Source organism: Ammospiza caudacuta, chromosome 3, assembly GCF_027887145.1.
Source record: "Ammospiza caudacuta isolate bAmmCau1 chromosome 3, bAmmCau1.pri, whole genome shotgun sequence".
Lineage (NCBI taxonomy): Eukaryota > Metazoa > Chordata > Aves > Passeriformes > Passerellidae > Ammospiza > Ammospiza caudacuta.
The window spans coordinates 9,767,607-9,785,045 of record NC_080595.1 but is presented as its reverse complement, the minus strand read 5'-3'; the positions used below and the strand labels follow the sequence as shown (position 1 = coordinate 9,785,045).

At 42.3% G+C, this 17,439-nt stretch overlaps 1 protein-coding gene across 1 annotated transcript in view; it reads left to right on the top strand.

The window, feature by feature from the left end:
- The window catches only part of SYNDIG1 (synapse differentiation inducing 1), a 51,463-nt gene extending 46,324 nt beyond the window's left edge, over positions 1 to 5,139 (top strand). The window contains exon 4 of the mRNA XM_058802682.1: positions 4,913 to 5,139. Within this exon, the coding sequence (XP_058658665.1) occupies positions 4,913 to 5,071 (159 nt within the window). The 3' untranslated portion in view covers positions 5,072 to 5,139. The remainder of the gene's footprint in view (positions 1 to 4,912) is intronic.
- Positions 5,140 to 17,439: the final 12,300 nt, after the last annotated feature.

Genomic DNA, 17,439 nt, shown 5'->3' with positions numbered 1-17,439 from the left:
ATCTCTCTGCATTCTGCTCACTCAGGTCTTTTATTCCTGCTGTTCCCAACATTTGTAGTTTTATCTCTACCCAGAGACATAATCAAATGCCACAGGCAACACCAGCCAGGGGCTGAATCATATCTTTGCCTATGCCATATTTTCAAATTCCAGCAGAATTCTTTGATACCAAAATGGTGCAATGGCTGAAACACAGATTTTATGAAAGTTGAACATGAAAAAGAGACAGACTCATGCTGGTCTTCATTTTCACCCTCATTCCCTCATTCACACTCTATTCTCTTGAACCTTTTATGGATTTCCAGAGATAAATATTGCTCCCAGTGTGTCTCCTTCTACCAACTCAGCATCATTTAATTTGGTGGCAGTAGCAGCACCATTTCTCAGGCCACTGCTTTTCACCTGCCACATCACTGTTCAGGATCTTGGCAGGAAAATGTAAAGGCTGGAAGTTAACATGGTATTGCAGGGAAAAGAGGGAGGTGCTCACAATGCAGGAAATGCCACTTGAAAGGTTGAATGAACAAAGGTCAAATTAAACTACAGAGGGACTGAAACTGTTTGGATCTGTTTGGAAGTGCCTGCATTTCAGGTGACACCTGCTCCCCATTGTTTCCTTAGTAATTTCCAGAAGGAGAAGGTCTGTGACGGTGTTCACTGGGGTCTCAGGTTGAGGGAAGAGACGAGGATCTGATTCCATGTTTCAGAAGGCTTGATTTATTATTTTATGGTATATATTATATTAAAACTATACTAAAAGAATAGAAGAATGAATTTCATCAGAAGGCTAGCTAAGAATAGAAAGGAAAGAATGATAACAAAGGTTTGTGGCTCAGGCTCAGCTCTCTGTCCGAGCCAGCCGGGCTGTGATTGGCCATTAATTATAAACAACCAACATGGGCCAATCACAGATGCACCTGTTGCATTCCACAGCAGCAGATAATCAATGTTTACATTTTGTTCCTGTGGCCTCTCAGCTTCTCAGGAGGAAAAATCCTAAGGAAAGGATTTTCATAAAAAATGTCTGCGACAAACGTCTGTTTGAGCCTCATGTCCATTCCCTGGGCCATCCTTACAGCTGAAATTACAGAAACATCTGGAAGAGCTCTTTGCCACCACAGGCTGAACTTTCCATTGGAATTTCCAAATACCTGGCAGAGCAAAGGACAATTTGTCCTTTATTTAGTTCATAATTTCTGCCTGTGGAGCTGTTTGGACTGCATAGACTCTTTGATGCTCTCCTCAGGACTGAAACCCATGCTGCCATGTCCCAATCCCTGTGCTGTCTGTCAGCCCCATGCTTTTCCGGCTGACTGGCACCTCCCTGCTGGCATTGTCGAGGTCCAGAGCCAGATCCTGACTTCACCCTTTACCCATCCATGTCTTTAGCAAAGACACTGGAGTCTTTTTCTCACCATCAGTGGAAATAACTGATGTAAACCTGAAGGCGGGATTACTGCCCAAAAATTGGAGATTAGCAAAAGTACAAGTTTAGGCAAGTTAAAAAAAAGAGACAGAGTGTTTGACTAGAAGAAAGATAGAAGATACAGGAGCAGAAGCATCATCTGTATGAGCTACTCGTCATTCTGTGCAAATTTTTTTTTGCATGTCACTTGAAGAAGTAAAACTCAGAATCTGGCCAGTGCCTGCATGGAGCCTGTGCATCCCTGGCCTTTCTGGCTCTTTGCTCCCATGAAGTGAAAAGAAATCCTTTCCCCATCTGACCAAAGGGGTCAGGATAATCTCTTCTCCTCCTGCATGGAGCCAATCCTGCTCTCCAGCCCCGGGGAGAAGAGGCAGGATTAATGACTGTGATCAGTGTGTTTCTTGTTTGCAGATACTGTGCACCAGGAGGTATTTTGAGAGTATGATATATGAGTCACTGTGGGATGCAGCAGAATGTTTTAGCCTTGCAGCTTGGAGGTACATTATTCATCTTGTCTGGGCCTGTAAAACCTGCAGCCCAGAGACACCCTGAATGTGGTCTGCAGAAGCTCAACTTGAACCTCCAGGGAAGTTCCTTGAAAGTGTTTCTTAAAAAGACATTCATTATTTTAGTTTTAAAAAAAAGAAGATAATACCTCCAGATCTCCTTACCCTTTCTTCCCCCACCCCTCCTCACTTTTCTGGCTTACTTTCAAAGCCTCTAAAGAGAAGGTTGATTGGTGGCTGGTATTTGCAAAAATCCCTTTTTTCAGCCTTGTAGCACCCAACCTTTATCACAGCTTGTGCCCCCTGCTCCTATCCAAAAGCTGCTTTAAATTGTTATATCCACATTCTGCCAGCCACAGCCTTGCCAGGGAAGGGAAGAAGTTAGCGCACAGAAGCACTGTAAAACTCCACAGATAACACAGTTTTGTTCAGGAAGAACACTAAATTTGCAGCAAATTTCAAATGCATTAGAAAAGGTTGAGACACCTGGAGTAGCTTGATGAGTCTGTAGTGAATCAAACTCTTGTTGGTAGAGCATTTGGGTCTTCATCCTTGCACCAGTCCTGGCTACACTGTTCTCTGAAACAGCTATGGAAAAGGTGGGTGTGATTTAGCTGTCTGATCTACACAAGACATTTCTTGACCTCGTGGATTTTGCCAAAGAACAGACATCTCTCATGGAAAACTCAGCAGGATGTAATTGCTCTGCGTCAGGTATGAAAAGGGATGGTTGGACTCATCCCAAAGCCAAAGGACTTTCTCAAAGTGACCAAAACCACCAAAGAGCTGATCCCTGTTAAAAAAAGAAAAAAAAAAAGATAAAAGAAAAATCAAGAAAAACTGTTCATTATTTGCTAGACACTAAACTATTACTTTTGGCCTTAGCTGCATTTTGTTTGGTAAGTATTTTCAGATCCTTTTAGCTTAAACCTGCAGAAATGCTGCCATTTTCATATAATGACGTTTAGTAGTAATGTGAAGGTTTTGCTAATTAGGAAATAGCATCAAAGAATTTTCCTATTACTAAGCAAATTCCTTCAGATTACTGTTTCACAGACAAAAGCTGGTTTCTGTGTGGTTGGTTTCTCCATCTCAATGTAAATCTTTTTTACCAGAATAAAGGAGAACTATAAGATTTGTCCTTCCCATAGGCCCTTACCAATGCAGTCTACAGTTAAAATTCCATTCAGGAGGGATTTAAGTCTCCTAAATTACAAAATATGCCTTCAGTTAAGAAGAAAAAATGCACTCAGATTAGGTAATTTGTTGGAAACTAGAAATTCTGTGAAGGCGCGGGTGTGTTCCCCAAGAAAAATCACTTTTTATCATCATGTCTGGAGCTGCATAATTCAAAAAATTCATGGCAGCACATGACAAATACAACATATCTGGTTTTGGCTGGGTGAACATTTTAACAAGAAACTGGTTTTTCACCATAGATCCAATCCTTTCACAAAGGTCAGGGCTGTCCTCAAAGAGTTCATCAAGGGGAAAAACCCTGTTCTTTTTGAGCAAGGTTGTTGCTACACTGAAGATCTTATCAGGAAAAAGGCTACTACTATTTGAAAAATCAACCTTCTGAATACTTTTTGATCTTTCAACTCATTATTTTTGGTAAATCCAACCTCTTCTACTGAAACAATCAAGATATACTGTCAAGTTTTCAGATTATTTGACATTTTGACTAATGGTTTCTTTTCCCTTTGACTTCCCACCTATTTTTAGGTGAAGAAATGCTGGTTTAAAACTTTACAAAGTTTCATTTAAAAGAGGTCAACCCAAGTGTTGCAGATTTTTCCATTACATAAAGTGACATTTCAGAAATTCCAATTTCAAAATGTTTTGTCATTTTTAAACTTTCCCTTCATTCTGGGGGGTCCAACCTCGGTTTATCCAGAAGTTCTGTTATGTTCATTGCTGGGCATTTACCTCAGTCCAACTTCAGTAAACAGGAACCTTCCAGACTGGTCTGTGGTGGGCAGCAGGAGCATGAGGAAAGTCTCTGAGGGGAGCTGAAGGACCAGCTCTTTCAAAAGCTTTCTCTGCTTTCCTTGCCCACACTTTTTTGAGTTGATGATGACTAACATGATCCCAAAAGACCCTGGCATTTTTTTAAAAAGGAATATTCTTTTGAGTCTTTGGTGGCTCCAGACAAGAAGATCATGAAATCTTTGGTTACCTACCCTGCTGAGAGGCTTTGTGGAGTGAGTAGGATGCCTTACCCACCTAAACCAAAGGGCACAACAGCAGGTGTGTAAACCTGTGTTATTTCTATCTTGCTGCTTTGAAACAGCTCCCTCCAGCCCGCAGATTCGCCTGTATTGTTTGATATTGCTTCTGCCTGAAATATTCATAAAGCATTATGCTTAAAAAATTAGGTTGATGAATGAGAAGAGACAGTTCTCCTAATAAAGTCATTGACAGAAGGGCCGAAGAGGTTTTTCGGGGGCTTTTTTAATGTGTGGAAGCTTGTCATTTGGCTGCTGCAGATTGGTCTGAGGAGCAAAAAAATAAAATGAAAAAACCCAAACAAACAAACAAACAAAAAACCAAACAAAAACCAAATTAAAAAATCAAACAAACAACAAAGACCAAAATAGAGTAGTATATGGCTCTGAAGAAGAAAGTGTCCCAGCACATCGATCATTTGTGGAGACACAATTAAAACATTGAGGATTCCTCACTCGTTGTAATGAGGAAACAAAGAATGTCTCAGAACTTAAGGAGCTCATTTGCTTATACAGGACCTGTCTTGTAGCTGACAGATCTCTTACTGGTGTCCCTGCTTGATACCACACCATGGACTGTAAAAAATAATGGTTCCATCACCATCTAAATTGTGCAGACGACCTCATTTGACTAAAAAATGTCTGATTGCCCACCCAGGATCCTGTTTCAGCCAAGAAATTAGAGTGTCACCTTTGTTTCACCAGGTAAAACAAATAAATCTATGGCATTGTTGTTGTTGTATCTCTTGCAGACAAACAAAGCAGTGGCCAAGGGGGATTTCCACCACGCGAGCTCCAGCTCCCGGCGAGCTCTCTTCCTGGCTGTCCTGTCCATCACAATTGGAACTGGCATCTACGTCGGGGTAGCTGTGGCTCTTATTGCCTACCTGTCAAAAAACAACCATCTATGAGCCTCAGGAAAGGGGGAAGAACCAGCCAAGCCAGCTCCTGCACGGCAGGAGTCCCCAGCACATCGGACTGAGCAGTTTTCCAAAAACAAACAGAAACTTTTGGGGGCAGGTACAGGATGAAATGGGCTTGTGCATTGCTGTAGGGTGGGAAGCTGGAGGGGCTGGGGGGAGTTTCACCATTTGTGATGCACAAGTCTTGCTTATCTTCATCAACCCCTGTACAAAAAAGGGAAAGAAAGAGCAAAACAGAGACAAAGAATGAAAAGAAGAAAAAAATAAAAGGAAGGAAAACGGGGAAAGTGTGGAGAAGGGTGTTTTGCCTTTGCCTTCTTTTCAATATGGTGTTTACAAGCATCTGGCAAACTGACCTGTTCTCTTATTACCTTCTTGGTCACCTGAACTTTGCAGCCAGCATGAGCTTGTGCTTAATTTGCTTGTTAAGCACGGCACTGAGGTCTGGGAAAGCACGGACAGCGACTGGTTCTCTGAAAGAGCAATATAAAAACAAGAGGAAGGACATGGCTTGTTTTGTCTCTTGAGTGCAGGACTCGTTTGCCTAAGAGGGAATCAGACACCTCAGTGTAGAGTGGTATTGCTTACTCTTTTTGTTGGGGGTAGGTTTCCATGGAAGGAGAAAAGGGAATTAAAAACATTTTTACTTCCTTTCCTTGTTTTTGGATCAAGGTGTGCCCCACAGGCCCACTCAGTGAGGAACAGCTGAGGTTACCACTGCATGACTCGGCTCTGCAGACTGAGTACAATTTCGAAGTAATGTGAGACCCGTTGTAAAATTAATTCCTCCATCCAGTCACATTGTGATAACAGCACTTTACTGTGGCATTATTGCTCATCTGGGCTGCTCCACCTTGCTGTGGAGACCTGCACAGCAGTCAGTGCAAGAAACCTGGGGAAAAAACGCAAACTGAAATACTAATAAGTTTTTAATTAAGAAAAAAAAAATCACGGTGTAGCATGGGAATTAACCAGAGAAAGGAATGCTTCATACATTTCTGGGGTCCTGCTCATACACAGACCAGTGAATACCACTCAGATCAGAAGCTCACAGCTCAGCTGTGCATCAGGGACACGGCATAGCCATGGAGAGACAAGTCTGTTCCCCAAAAAGCAGAGCAGTGGTGAATTGTAGGGGAATTGAACCTTGTCTTTCCTTCACTGACTGAAATGATACATTTATTTTCTTCTTTACTTTCTCCCCACACTCAGCTGTTTTTTTGTCTTACAGATTTCCCTGCATTCGACTATATTTTTTGTCTAACCATTTTGTCCCACCCCAGGGTGTAACAGCATCGACATATATATGTAGCTACATATATATTTACACAGAGAAGGGAAAACCAATCAAATCAATTCCCATTTTATTATTCAACTGCCTCGTGTTTTACAAACATGGTTTCTTTAAACAAGGATGTCATCAAAGATGTTTCCCTCCAACTCTGTATTGTGTGCCATCTTTGCTCTGGGACAGTTTTTTTTCCTCTTGTTTTAGGTTTCCATTATTTTGGTTTGAATTTGACTTCTTTTGGTTTTGGGGAAGGGAGAACAAACACATGCAATCCTATTTTTCTGGTAGCTATACGGTTTATTAAAACACATGGTATACAGCTACTGGTGCTCTGTGTGACACTTTTTTTGGGGGGTGGATGTGAAGCTTCAGACTGAGTGAAACTTGGCCCAGCTACCTTGAGAGGTGCTTGTATGGACCCTCTCATGCTGCCCCTGGGCCCAAAACCTCTTGGAGTCACTGACAGGTTTTTTGGCATTCAATTCACAGATCCATAGAATGACTTCAGTGGGGTGGGAACTTAAAAATCATTTAGATCTAACCCCCCTGCCACGGACAGGGATGCCATCCACATTAGATGGCAAACTGTTGGGCTACAAGCTAAGCCTGGAGACTGGCAATGTTCTCCCTGTCCCTTCTGCATATGTATTATGCATGATTTGTGGGAAATCAGTCAGTTTTTCTCATAAAGCCTGAGCTTTGGAGTACATGGTATTGAATTAAAAAACACTGATTATTCCCTTAAAGGGAAAGGAACTAGTATTTCCTAGCCTTGATTTGAAGTATACATGGAGCTCCAAAAAATTAGAAAGCAAATACAGGTACTGTAAGGTCATTAAGCAAGCCTAACAACTACAGCAACAACAACAACAACAACAACAATAATAATAATAATGCCATTTTAAAACCAGTCTTATGGTTGAGGACTCTGCCTTATGATCTTTGGTGATTGTGCTGGCTGAATATTAACCTGAGAGGCAAAAGCCAGCTCTGGAGCTAGGAAAAACATTCCCACAAGGGCAGCCTTAAAAATACCACAGGGGCCCTTGCACCCAGCTTTAAAAAGAGCATTCCAAACACAGGGAGTTCAGCTTTCCATGTCCCCATGGCCCCCCAGTGAACAGCAAGCAGGACCAGCAGCACTCTGTGAAAGATCTGCATTGCAGGAGCACCCCTGGAAACATCGCCTGGCTGGAAGCTGGTGTTCTTGTGCTCCACATGCTGAAGCAACCCACGGTGTGACATGGAGCTGGCACTTGGAAGGGCAGTCCAGGGTGAAGAGCAAGGAAGCTAAAGAGGGTTTGCATGCTGGGGAGGTGGACCTGGGCCCCACTGCAGATGGGAGTGGGGATAAAGCTCCCAGGGATTGTTTTTGTGCCTTAGTAGGGTCCAGTTTGCTGATTGTCTGAGCTGTGGGTCACTGAGGAGCTGAACAGGCACCTGTGTCTTCCTAAGAAAAGTGATGCTGTCATGGCCTGCTGCAACATCTCTGGTTGGCAGAGCAGATACAATCATCTAAACATCTAAAATCCTCTAAGTCTGCGGCATGAAGACCAGAAACTCCACCAACACCACTTTACTCCATGTGGTCATTCTCTCATCCTTGGAGAAGAGCAGGAATGGTCCATGTGCAGTGAGCTCCTATGTTTGGATATAGGGACATCTTTAGTTTACAATAGATCTCTTCCACCCCAGAGAGGGAGGAGAGAAGCCTTTCTGAACTGAGACCTTTTTGGTCTCAATGAGGAGGTGTTAAAGAAATGGCACGGGTGTCTTTAACCAGATGATAAAGATCAGCTGCAAGGAAAAATCCCAAACTGTTAACTCCAGGGTCAGAAAGCTCCAACTTAATTGTATAATGTAGGATGTCATTGTGGATTAACCTCAAAAGATACATGAGGAGTGCTGGAGATTCACTGAGAGGGAAGAAAAAAAAATCCTTCTTTCTGAAAGTCTCACAGTTCAAGGGAACAGAAATACTCAGCAAATAATTTGCTGGGTCAGAGACTAATATTGCATCTGTCATCTGACAGGATTTCATAATTCCCTGCTACCTCCATTGATTTTTTTTTTTTTTTTTGCCTTCATTTGGGAATCTCCTAGCCTTGAGCATTTTTATAGCTCAGTCTGAAATTAATTCCTCCCATCATCCAGGCAATTCCCACCACAGAGCCAGCTTGCAAGAGCTCCCTGCTGAGGAAACAAGAGGGCAATGCTTGGGAACATCACTGTACACCAAGGAGAGAGCAGCAGAGGAAGTGACAGCCACCTTCTCTGGGCTGGCTGCCACGCATCTCTCACAATTTGGGAAATGCCACCTGCTGACTCGCAAAGGAAATTCAAAGGCAGCCAAAAATGTAATGCAGTTAAGTGTCTATGAACTTCACTGTAAGGAGGATATGAGAAAGGGCACAAAGAGAGAGTGGCCTGTGTTTTACACATCAGAGAACACTGCTGAAAGCCCCAGTCAGTGCTGGACCCTCAGACAGAGGGTCTGCCAAGTCTGCAGAGAAAGTGGCTCCAATCTCAGAGATCATTACACTTGTCTGAGTAAGGCAAGACCACAGGAGAGAATCTGCAGAAGGGCTGCACCTGAGAGATTTCTTCAGGGCAAGATGTAATCTAAATATCTATCCTTGGCTCAGAGAGCTTCAAATCCAAGAAAGGAGGCAGAGGTGGAGATGAGTGACAAGAACAATGTCAGTTTTCTCAATTAAATCAATCCAGCCCATTTCAGCCCCCTGCACCAGCATCTCTCTCTGCCAGCCAGCACAAAGGATGCTCTGTGCTGGCTTCATGCCTTTGCTCACAGATGCTGCTGTAGTGACACACTCAACAAAGCATGGTCAGGCAGCCAGGTCACCAGAGCACACGGTCCTGCTACCCTTGTGAGCAAAAGAGCACTGGGCTTTGCTCCAGACATGGTGGCATGACTCAGTGCTGCAGACATCAGGATCACAGCAGTGCCAAAGGAAGGGGAGCAGGAGCTGCCAGCACTGTTACAAGCTTAAGGATGTGTGGTGAGCACAACATATGTCTGCTGTTCACTAATCATGAGGCAGCTCTGGGGAACTGGCTCCAAGCAGCTGTCAGAAGGTGGGTGGCTCTCCCTTGTGCCACCAATTTCCCTCCTTGGACATGTCCAAGTGTCCTTATAACCAGGTGAGCTACACTGCAGGATCTGCAGGAGGAAGCAAAGTGGGGGGGAAGGCTCTGTGAGTGAGATGCTGAGAGGTGGGAGGTAGGAGAGAATCTGTAATTTGCTACATCCAGTTTCTGAATGCACACAGCCAGAGTGCCATGTGGCTGGGAGGAAAGCCACCCTCTCTTGGCTGATAGCTCAGTGTTGCTTTGGTCAAAACCCTCCCTCTGAAGAATTTCCTTGCAAGCAACAGACTGAGCTTGAGCAGAGGAAAAGCATCTGAAGTGATACACCAGATGGATGACAGCAGCCCTGCCTCCCCAAAACAAGGTCAGGTGTTTGCATACACATTCCATTTGTCCTTCCAAAGCGCTCAGTGGTGTCTCAGACTCCTCTTTCAGACTCCTGCTTTCTCAGTGCTCTACAGGTGCAGATACACATTTATATACATATATATGGGTACCTCTACACATAACACATCCACACTCACATACAGGCATGTGAGAAATACTGAAAGAGAAAGGGAAATCAATTTTGTTCTCAATCAAGGAGCAGGCTGCAACTTCAGCAATAAAAATAACAGCAATGCTGCTCAATAATCACCTGCAGAGGGGACAGCAGGCTGTCAGAGCTGGACATTCCCTGCTGTATTTTTGAGTCAGCTGTTTGCTGCTTCTTTTCTTCCTTCCACCTTTGCCCAGTGCATCTTTTGCTGCCACTAAGTGGGGTCAAACTGGTGGCTGTGAATGGGAGTGGTAATAGCACATCGTCAGCAGCATCCCCTCATTGTTTTGTGTGACCATGTTCACAGGGGTTCTTGGATGAGGGAAGGGATGAGGATCTGACTCCATGTTTCAGAAGGCTTGATTTATTATTTTATCATATATATTACATTAAAACTATACTAAAAGAATAGAAGAAAGGATTTCATCAGAAGGCCAGCCAAGAATAGAAAGGAAAGAATGATAACAAAGGTTTGTGGCTTGGGCTCTCTGTCCGAGCCAGCTGGGCTGTGATTGGCCATTAATTACAAACATCCACATGAAAACAATCACAGATCCACCTGTTGAAAACAGCAGCAGATAATCAATGTTTACATTTTGGTTTTGAGGCCTCCCAGCTTCTCAGGAGGAAAAAATCCTAAGGAAAGGATTTTTCAGAAAAGATATCTGCAACAGTTTTGCAATGGAAAGGACACAGCTCTAGGAGGGCAGGCCTTGATCTGGTTTGGATTTAATCTCTGTCTTTTGCTAAGCCTTCAGAGCTCATCTAAGTTATCTAGACCTCTCTGGAGTCATCCTGCCATCCAGAATCTCCAGGATATTAAAGATTGTGTTCTGTATATAGGACCTTAGAGTACCTGGGGCTGCATTTCATTGTTCCATCCAAGAACAGATTATCCATCATGTTTTTAGAAGACTTGCCATAGTCCTGGTGTATTCATTATTTTCTACTCATTTGAGACATACTCAAGAAGCAAGACAGATTACAACAAATAAATAAATGCTCAAAGGAGCCAATATAGCCTAGCTAGTATAGATTTGCTTTCAAAAACAGTTTCATGAACCAACAGCTTGTATTATTACTAAATTGTTGGTAACCAGTGGCAACCCACAAAACTGAATCACAAGTAAGTAACACAAAACATCTCACTGAGGGCTGAACATGCAAGAGGAAGACTTTTAAGATAACACCTAACAGAGGCACTTCTGAAAGCAGTGTGAAATGTGAACTCCCACCAGTAACTTTCAAGCAGCCAGTGGCTTGTTGAAGCATCAAATTGAAAAAAACCTAAAAGCCTGAGCAACCACATGTTGAGTCAAGCACACAGAAACTTGGGATAAAATAAACCTTCTTGGTGGCATTCAGAGCTCTGAGGGACTGGGTGCAGACAGACATTATTTCCATTTATTATCAATGCAGCACTATGAGTTTGGTCCTGTTCAACAAGACAGATTCATGAATAGTGTGATTTACTGATACCAGAGGTCTGGCTGAATTCAGTAAGAACATCCAGAACCCAGATTCACAAATAGTGTAGTTTATTGATGCAAAGGGAAAGCAGTCTGAGGTTGCTGGTGATAAATACACAAACTACAGAGTGTGGCTGGACAGAAGGTATAGTAACAGAGATTTATTAGATATATACATTGAAATATGTCTGGGTCTGTTCCAATGCAGTTGGAGGCAAAAATATCATGTAAAAGTGAGAGGAAGAGAGAAAAAGTCCATCAACTAATCCTGAGCAAGCAGAGGTGGTTTTCTCCTGTTTTATTCTTTCTTTTTTCTCTTCCTTTTTTTTTTCCTGTGAAAGTCCTTTTTTATACAAAAAATTTTAGTCCTTCCCAAAGAGAATGACAACTGTATGTCATAGGGTGGGTGTTGGTGACAGAGGTCATACAGGTAAGGAATATCATCTTTTCTCTTCATTTGCATTCTAAGGGGTGAGACTGCAAATAACACTTAATGAGGGTCTTGGTTACTTTTGGTCAGCATTTATGGTTGACACAAAGGTTAAACAATCACTTTGGTTCACCCCAGACATCATTTTGTTGTTAGTCCTTGCTCAAGACAGGTGCAGGATCAGCAGGAAACCCTGATCAGGCTTTTCATTAATTCATCACTGACTTCAACCAACTCTGTAGCAAGTGTGACAATTTACCACTCCTCTATTTTCCTGCTGCCCTCGAAGAGAGGAACCTGTTGGCATTAACCTGGCACACAGCAGCAATTGTTTTGTGTTTGATAAGAACATCTTTCATCACAAAATAACATTTAAACACAGAGAAGTTTGCCTGCAGGAAAGTGTTCATTTCAAGGACATTTTACAATTGAGAAAATAAAAAGCAAAACCCTTTCACAATCACAGAATATTTCACACTGATGTTTTGGAGATGCAATGCCAGGTACTTTCTTTAGAAATTATTTGTCTGAAATATTTGGTACTGGTCCAAGTGCAGTTTGGGTGGCAAGAGCACATCTTGAATTTCCTAACCGACTTTTTTTTGCCAGATCCAAACTGAAATTGTTGTAAACACTTTGTTTGTTTACTTTTTTATAGATAACAGGGAAAGCACAATATTTTTCTGGTTTGAGCCAAGAAAAACTGTTCAGATTGCAGTATTAACCTCTCAGCTAGGAAGTGCCATTCACAGATTTTTATATTTCATTTTTCTGTAGAGAAATTGTCCCTGGCCCTGTGTTATCTGTCCTAAGCCCCCTTGCAGTTTCTTGGAGATAATGGGAGCAGCTCAGTGGGAACCCATTCCTAAACTCCCAGGCCAGGGTGCCACAGGCATTTTGAGGAAGACTCTGGTGTGCCATCATCCCTTGTCATCCCCAAGGAGCTCTCAGCTGAGGAATGTCCTGATGGCTGAAGGTGCCCTGTGCCTGATTTGGACTGGCCCTTCTTCCACTCCAGCTCCAAAACATCATTGAAGGCATCTGGGAGGGACTCAGGGCAGGGTGAGAGGTCAGAGTGGAACATCTTCCAGCAGCTGAGCTGCAGGCTCATGGCCAAGGCCCAGAGCATCTTTAAAGGCTGCATTCCTGTTTTATTTGGCAGGGGAGTTCTCTTGAGAATGGATTTCCTGTTGTTTTCACTTCCTCCCTTATATCCATCAACACAAATTATCTTTTCTTCCCTCTTTCTTGGTTTTCCTCACCACAGGCACTGCTGGTCAGCTTATTCATCTGGAATCTGGCATTTGCTAACTGATCTGATTAGAGCTAATTACTAATTATTTGTATTACTACAACCCTGATGTTATACGCACCATGGGAATATAATTTAATTACGGAATAATATCAATCAGATGCATAAATTAAAATGTTCACATAGTAATATGAACCAATTTTCTACTTTCAGCTGTATGATCTGCCAGTCTTGGAGGAGGAAAAAAAGCTCTTTTTTTCTCCTCTTTCTTGGAGAAGAAAAAAAGCTCTTCTCTAAATGGGGAATCCTCCAAAATCAGGGAGAGGGGCTCACAGTTGAATGAATGGGATAATTCAACGAATTCTGGTTTGATGTTCACACAGAAGATATCTCTTCGCAAATTTTTTTAAATTATCAAACTCCAGGTAGGCACTGTTCTTTATAAGCTTGTATCCTCCCTGGCAATCATTTCTCTTTGAGGTCCCACACCTGAGTTCTCCCAAGGTTTAGCTGTCCTTTCCCATGGTGTGTGCAGCCATCACCCACAGGTGGATGGGACAGTTCAGTGCCTCCCTTCTAGCCACAGTTTTTTTGTACAAAGCAACAGCTACAACATTTTTCCAGCTTCTCCTGGGAGTGGAAGAGCCTTTGCCACACACTAGCCCCATCTGGACCCAGAAATGGTGAGAAATGGTGAAACTCACCATCTGCTGAGAAATGGTGAAACCCACCCTTTCCAAAGGACTTCCAGCAAATAATGAGGGACTTGTCAAATCTGCATAGCCCTACGGATGCCAATTTACTATTCTTGTACAACGTCCATTGATGAAAGCAGCTGTGGAACAATACCAGGTAATGAATATATTGGAGGGAGCAGAAGATACATCTTGAATGTGTAACTAGATCCTGCTTTGACTCCGGTTTCTCTGCTTAGTCGTGGGTGTGCTGTATGCATTCACCACACACAATAGAGCTAAACCCAGGAACTGTTTGCAACACTTGTTACCTCTGGAGAATTCAAAAATTGAGTGAAAGGAAATGTACTTCTGTTTTCTGGAATGTCAGCTGAGTGCTTATGAATTTCAAACGCTCAGCTACAGGCAGGAACTGAAATACCAGCATCTCCTGCTCCTTTTCTACAATTCTTTCTTCAGAACTCATTTTTTTTTCTTTCTTCCTTTGTTCCTTTGGTTTTCTCCACTGTTGCTGATGCAGCTTGCATTAACAAAAAGGCCTTGAATGCCACCAGCATAAGGAAGCTTTGAATACACCAGTGTGCAGCTTGGAGAGACAAACACTCAAACCACAAACCCAGGATACAAGGACCTGGTGAGGAAAAGTTTGAACCATGATACCTTTTGTATTTCGTGTCACCGTGATACTTTCTGAAAAATCCCTTCGCCAGGATTTCTTCTCCTGAGAAGCTGAGAAGCCTCAGAAAAGAATGAAAACAATAATTATCTGATTGCTTGGGATGTGGGCTGGAGATTGTTTACCAACAGGTGAATATTTGATTGGTTCCATGTGAATTGTGTTGACTTAATGACCAATCACAGTCCAGCTGTGTTGGACTCTGAGTCAGTCAAGAGTTTTTACTATTCATTCTTGTTAAGCCTTCTGTCTGTATCTTTCTCTTTCTTTAATATATTTTTAGTATAGTGAATATAATATAATATAATATAATATAATATAATATAATATAATATAATATAATATAATATAATATAATATAATATATCAGCCTTCTGAGAACATGGAGTAAAATTCCCATCTCTTCCCTTGTCCTGGGGACCCTCACAAACACCACACTTTGGTTTTCACTTTTTCTGTGTGTTTGGGTTTTGGGTTGTTGTGGGAACCCAGGCCACAGGGAACATTTCTCTGTCTGCTCTGAGGAGTTCAGACCCTCAGAGAAACACTGCCTTTGACCTTTGCCCATGGAGAGAACTGCCAAGACTTTGAGATAGACTGGAGTCTACCAAAATGTGAAACAGATAATAGAGAGTAGTGCAGTATGTCACTTGGATGAGAAATTTAGGTTTTGGGATTTTTAGTATGGTGTAGATAGGAAGCAAGATGGAGGAATTTGGGTGTAGTCCCTGTCTTCTTCTTCTTCATCATCATCATCTTCTCCATTTTCTGCAGTGTTGGTGGCACAGGGTGATTGGTCAAGGAAAGCACAGTGCAGAGGTTACATGGACAGTCACGGGATGAGTTACTGGTAGATAAGTAGAAATAATGTACTTGTTAAGAGTTAATTAGATGAGACAACTTTAAAAGACCTTGAAACGCTACATCTCGTGGCCATTTCGGAGTGCTTTTCCAGCACGCTGAGCCTGGTGTGAACAGCGTGCAAAACTTTAGATAATATAACAATAAACAAGAAGCTGAAGACCAAAAATGTCCCATGTGTCTACTTTTTCCTGACACATTTACAGAACTGCTATAGGAGGGTTTCCCCCATCCAGGGAGCCCCCACAAGGGCCCAATGTAAAACAAACATCAGTAGGTTGGGTTTTTTTAGTAAGATTTTAGTCCTTTTGAAAAAAAAACATTGGTCCCTCAGGTTTTATGTTTTTCCTGCTGTCCTTGGGTCCATGAGCCACTCAGCCACAGCAGAAATGAAAGAGATCCACCACCACTGGCTCTCATTGACCTTTGGGCAGAGGACAGGCAGGCTCTGCTCGCTGACCCTTCCCTCCTGTGGCAAAGACGTGGGGAGAACGGATTTGTGTGAGCAACACTCACCAATCTGACAGAAACAAGGAACATCAATTGGTCTGTGGGCTTGGATCTCTTCAGCCATCAGTTCCATGTGGAAAGCTGCAGGGAGTTGCTGAGCATCCTTTTGCGCTGTGAATTCCGAAATTAAAACATTTCACACTTGCAGACAACTTTGAAATATTTAATTCCATCCACTTGTGCAAACTGTTCTTATTCTTTAAGACAGTGGCTAGTTATTCCAACATTATTTTCAATAAAATTGAAAATAGTTTCAATAAAGTCCATTCCCTGGAGTCAATCTTTTTATCTCCTAAGACACATAAGTTGCATTGGAATATAAGGCTACAGAGAAATTAACTTATCTTCTTCAAGTAGTCTCACTTGCTGCGTATCTGTGTACATATATATGCATGTATTTTTAGCAAATGAAGCAATAAATGTAGTTTAAAACTTCAGCTAACAGAATTATATGGTTTTATAGAGAATTAGAATTTTACAGCTCCTGCTAATTAGTACATGATGGAGCAGCTGAAAAACTAGACGAAAAAAGTTGCATTTAATTTTCTGACTTAATTTCAAACTACAAATTGGGCTCCCTTGGTTAGTTTTTAATTTTATGTTTAAATGCTAAAGGAATATTAAGGACTCATGATTTCCAAAATTTGTGGCTGCAAAAGTTACCGAGACAAGGAGGTTTGGTTTCATCTTGACTCTGTCATGCTTTGCTTCTCAAAGGTAAAAAAAAAGAAGAAAAGACACATGGAAATGAAGTTTTTGAGGATAAAGCTTGAAGTGAAGATGAATGGACAGCAGATGCCAAATAAAATAAGCAGAAAATGACAAAGGAGTGGTGAAGTTACCTTCTACAAACCATTTAAATTTAAAAAAAAAAGAGAAGCTGTTTCGTCCTTATCTATTTCTTCTCACACCACACACAATTACACCTCTGTCACAATTCCTGTGATGAAGAGCAACCAGCTCTGATTGCTGTGGGGATTTACTGCTGCAGTTCCCTTCCCAGCAGCTTTTTTTCAGCAGTGAGTGTCATAAGAAGTCCTTCAAGAGCCTAGTTGGATGAAGTGCTTAGTTAGGCTGCAAACCTCCTTGCAGGCACTTCCAGAAGTTTGTAATGACCCCCTCTGACACTTAGACATGCTGAATCCACTCTTTGGTCTGAAAAACCTGGAAAATGCAGACTCCAGAGCCACTCAGGCTGTGCTGTGAAACCTTTCAATGTTTTCCTCCTCTGCTTTACTATGCAACACATAGGCAAACATGCAGTGAGAATTCCCAGTCAAACACATTCCACTGTAAAAAAAACCCACAATAAAATATATCTACCAGCAGAGCCTCCCATTCCACCACGTTCCCACCTCTGTAGCTTGGCTGGATCTCAGCACCCGGGTCTGACCCAGCTCACTCCATCAAGCCACACATGAACTTGGACAGCAAAAGCATTTCAGCCCTGCATGAGCAGCAGCCCCAGCCTCCAGCACTGCTGCAAGACATTCCCATTTAATGCTCCTTCCACTCTGAACCTTTCT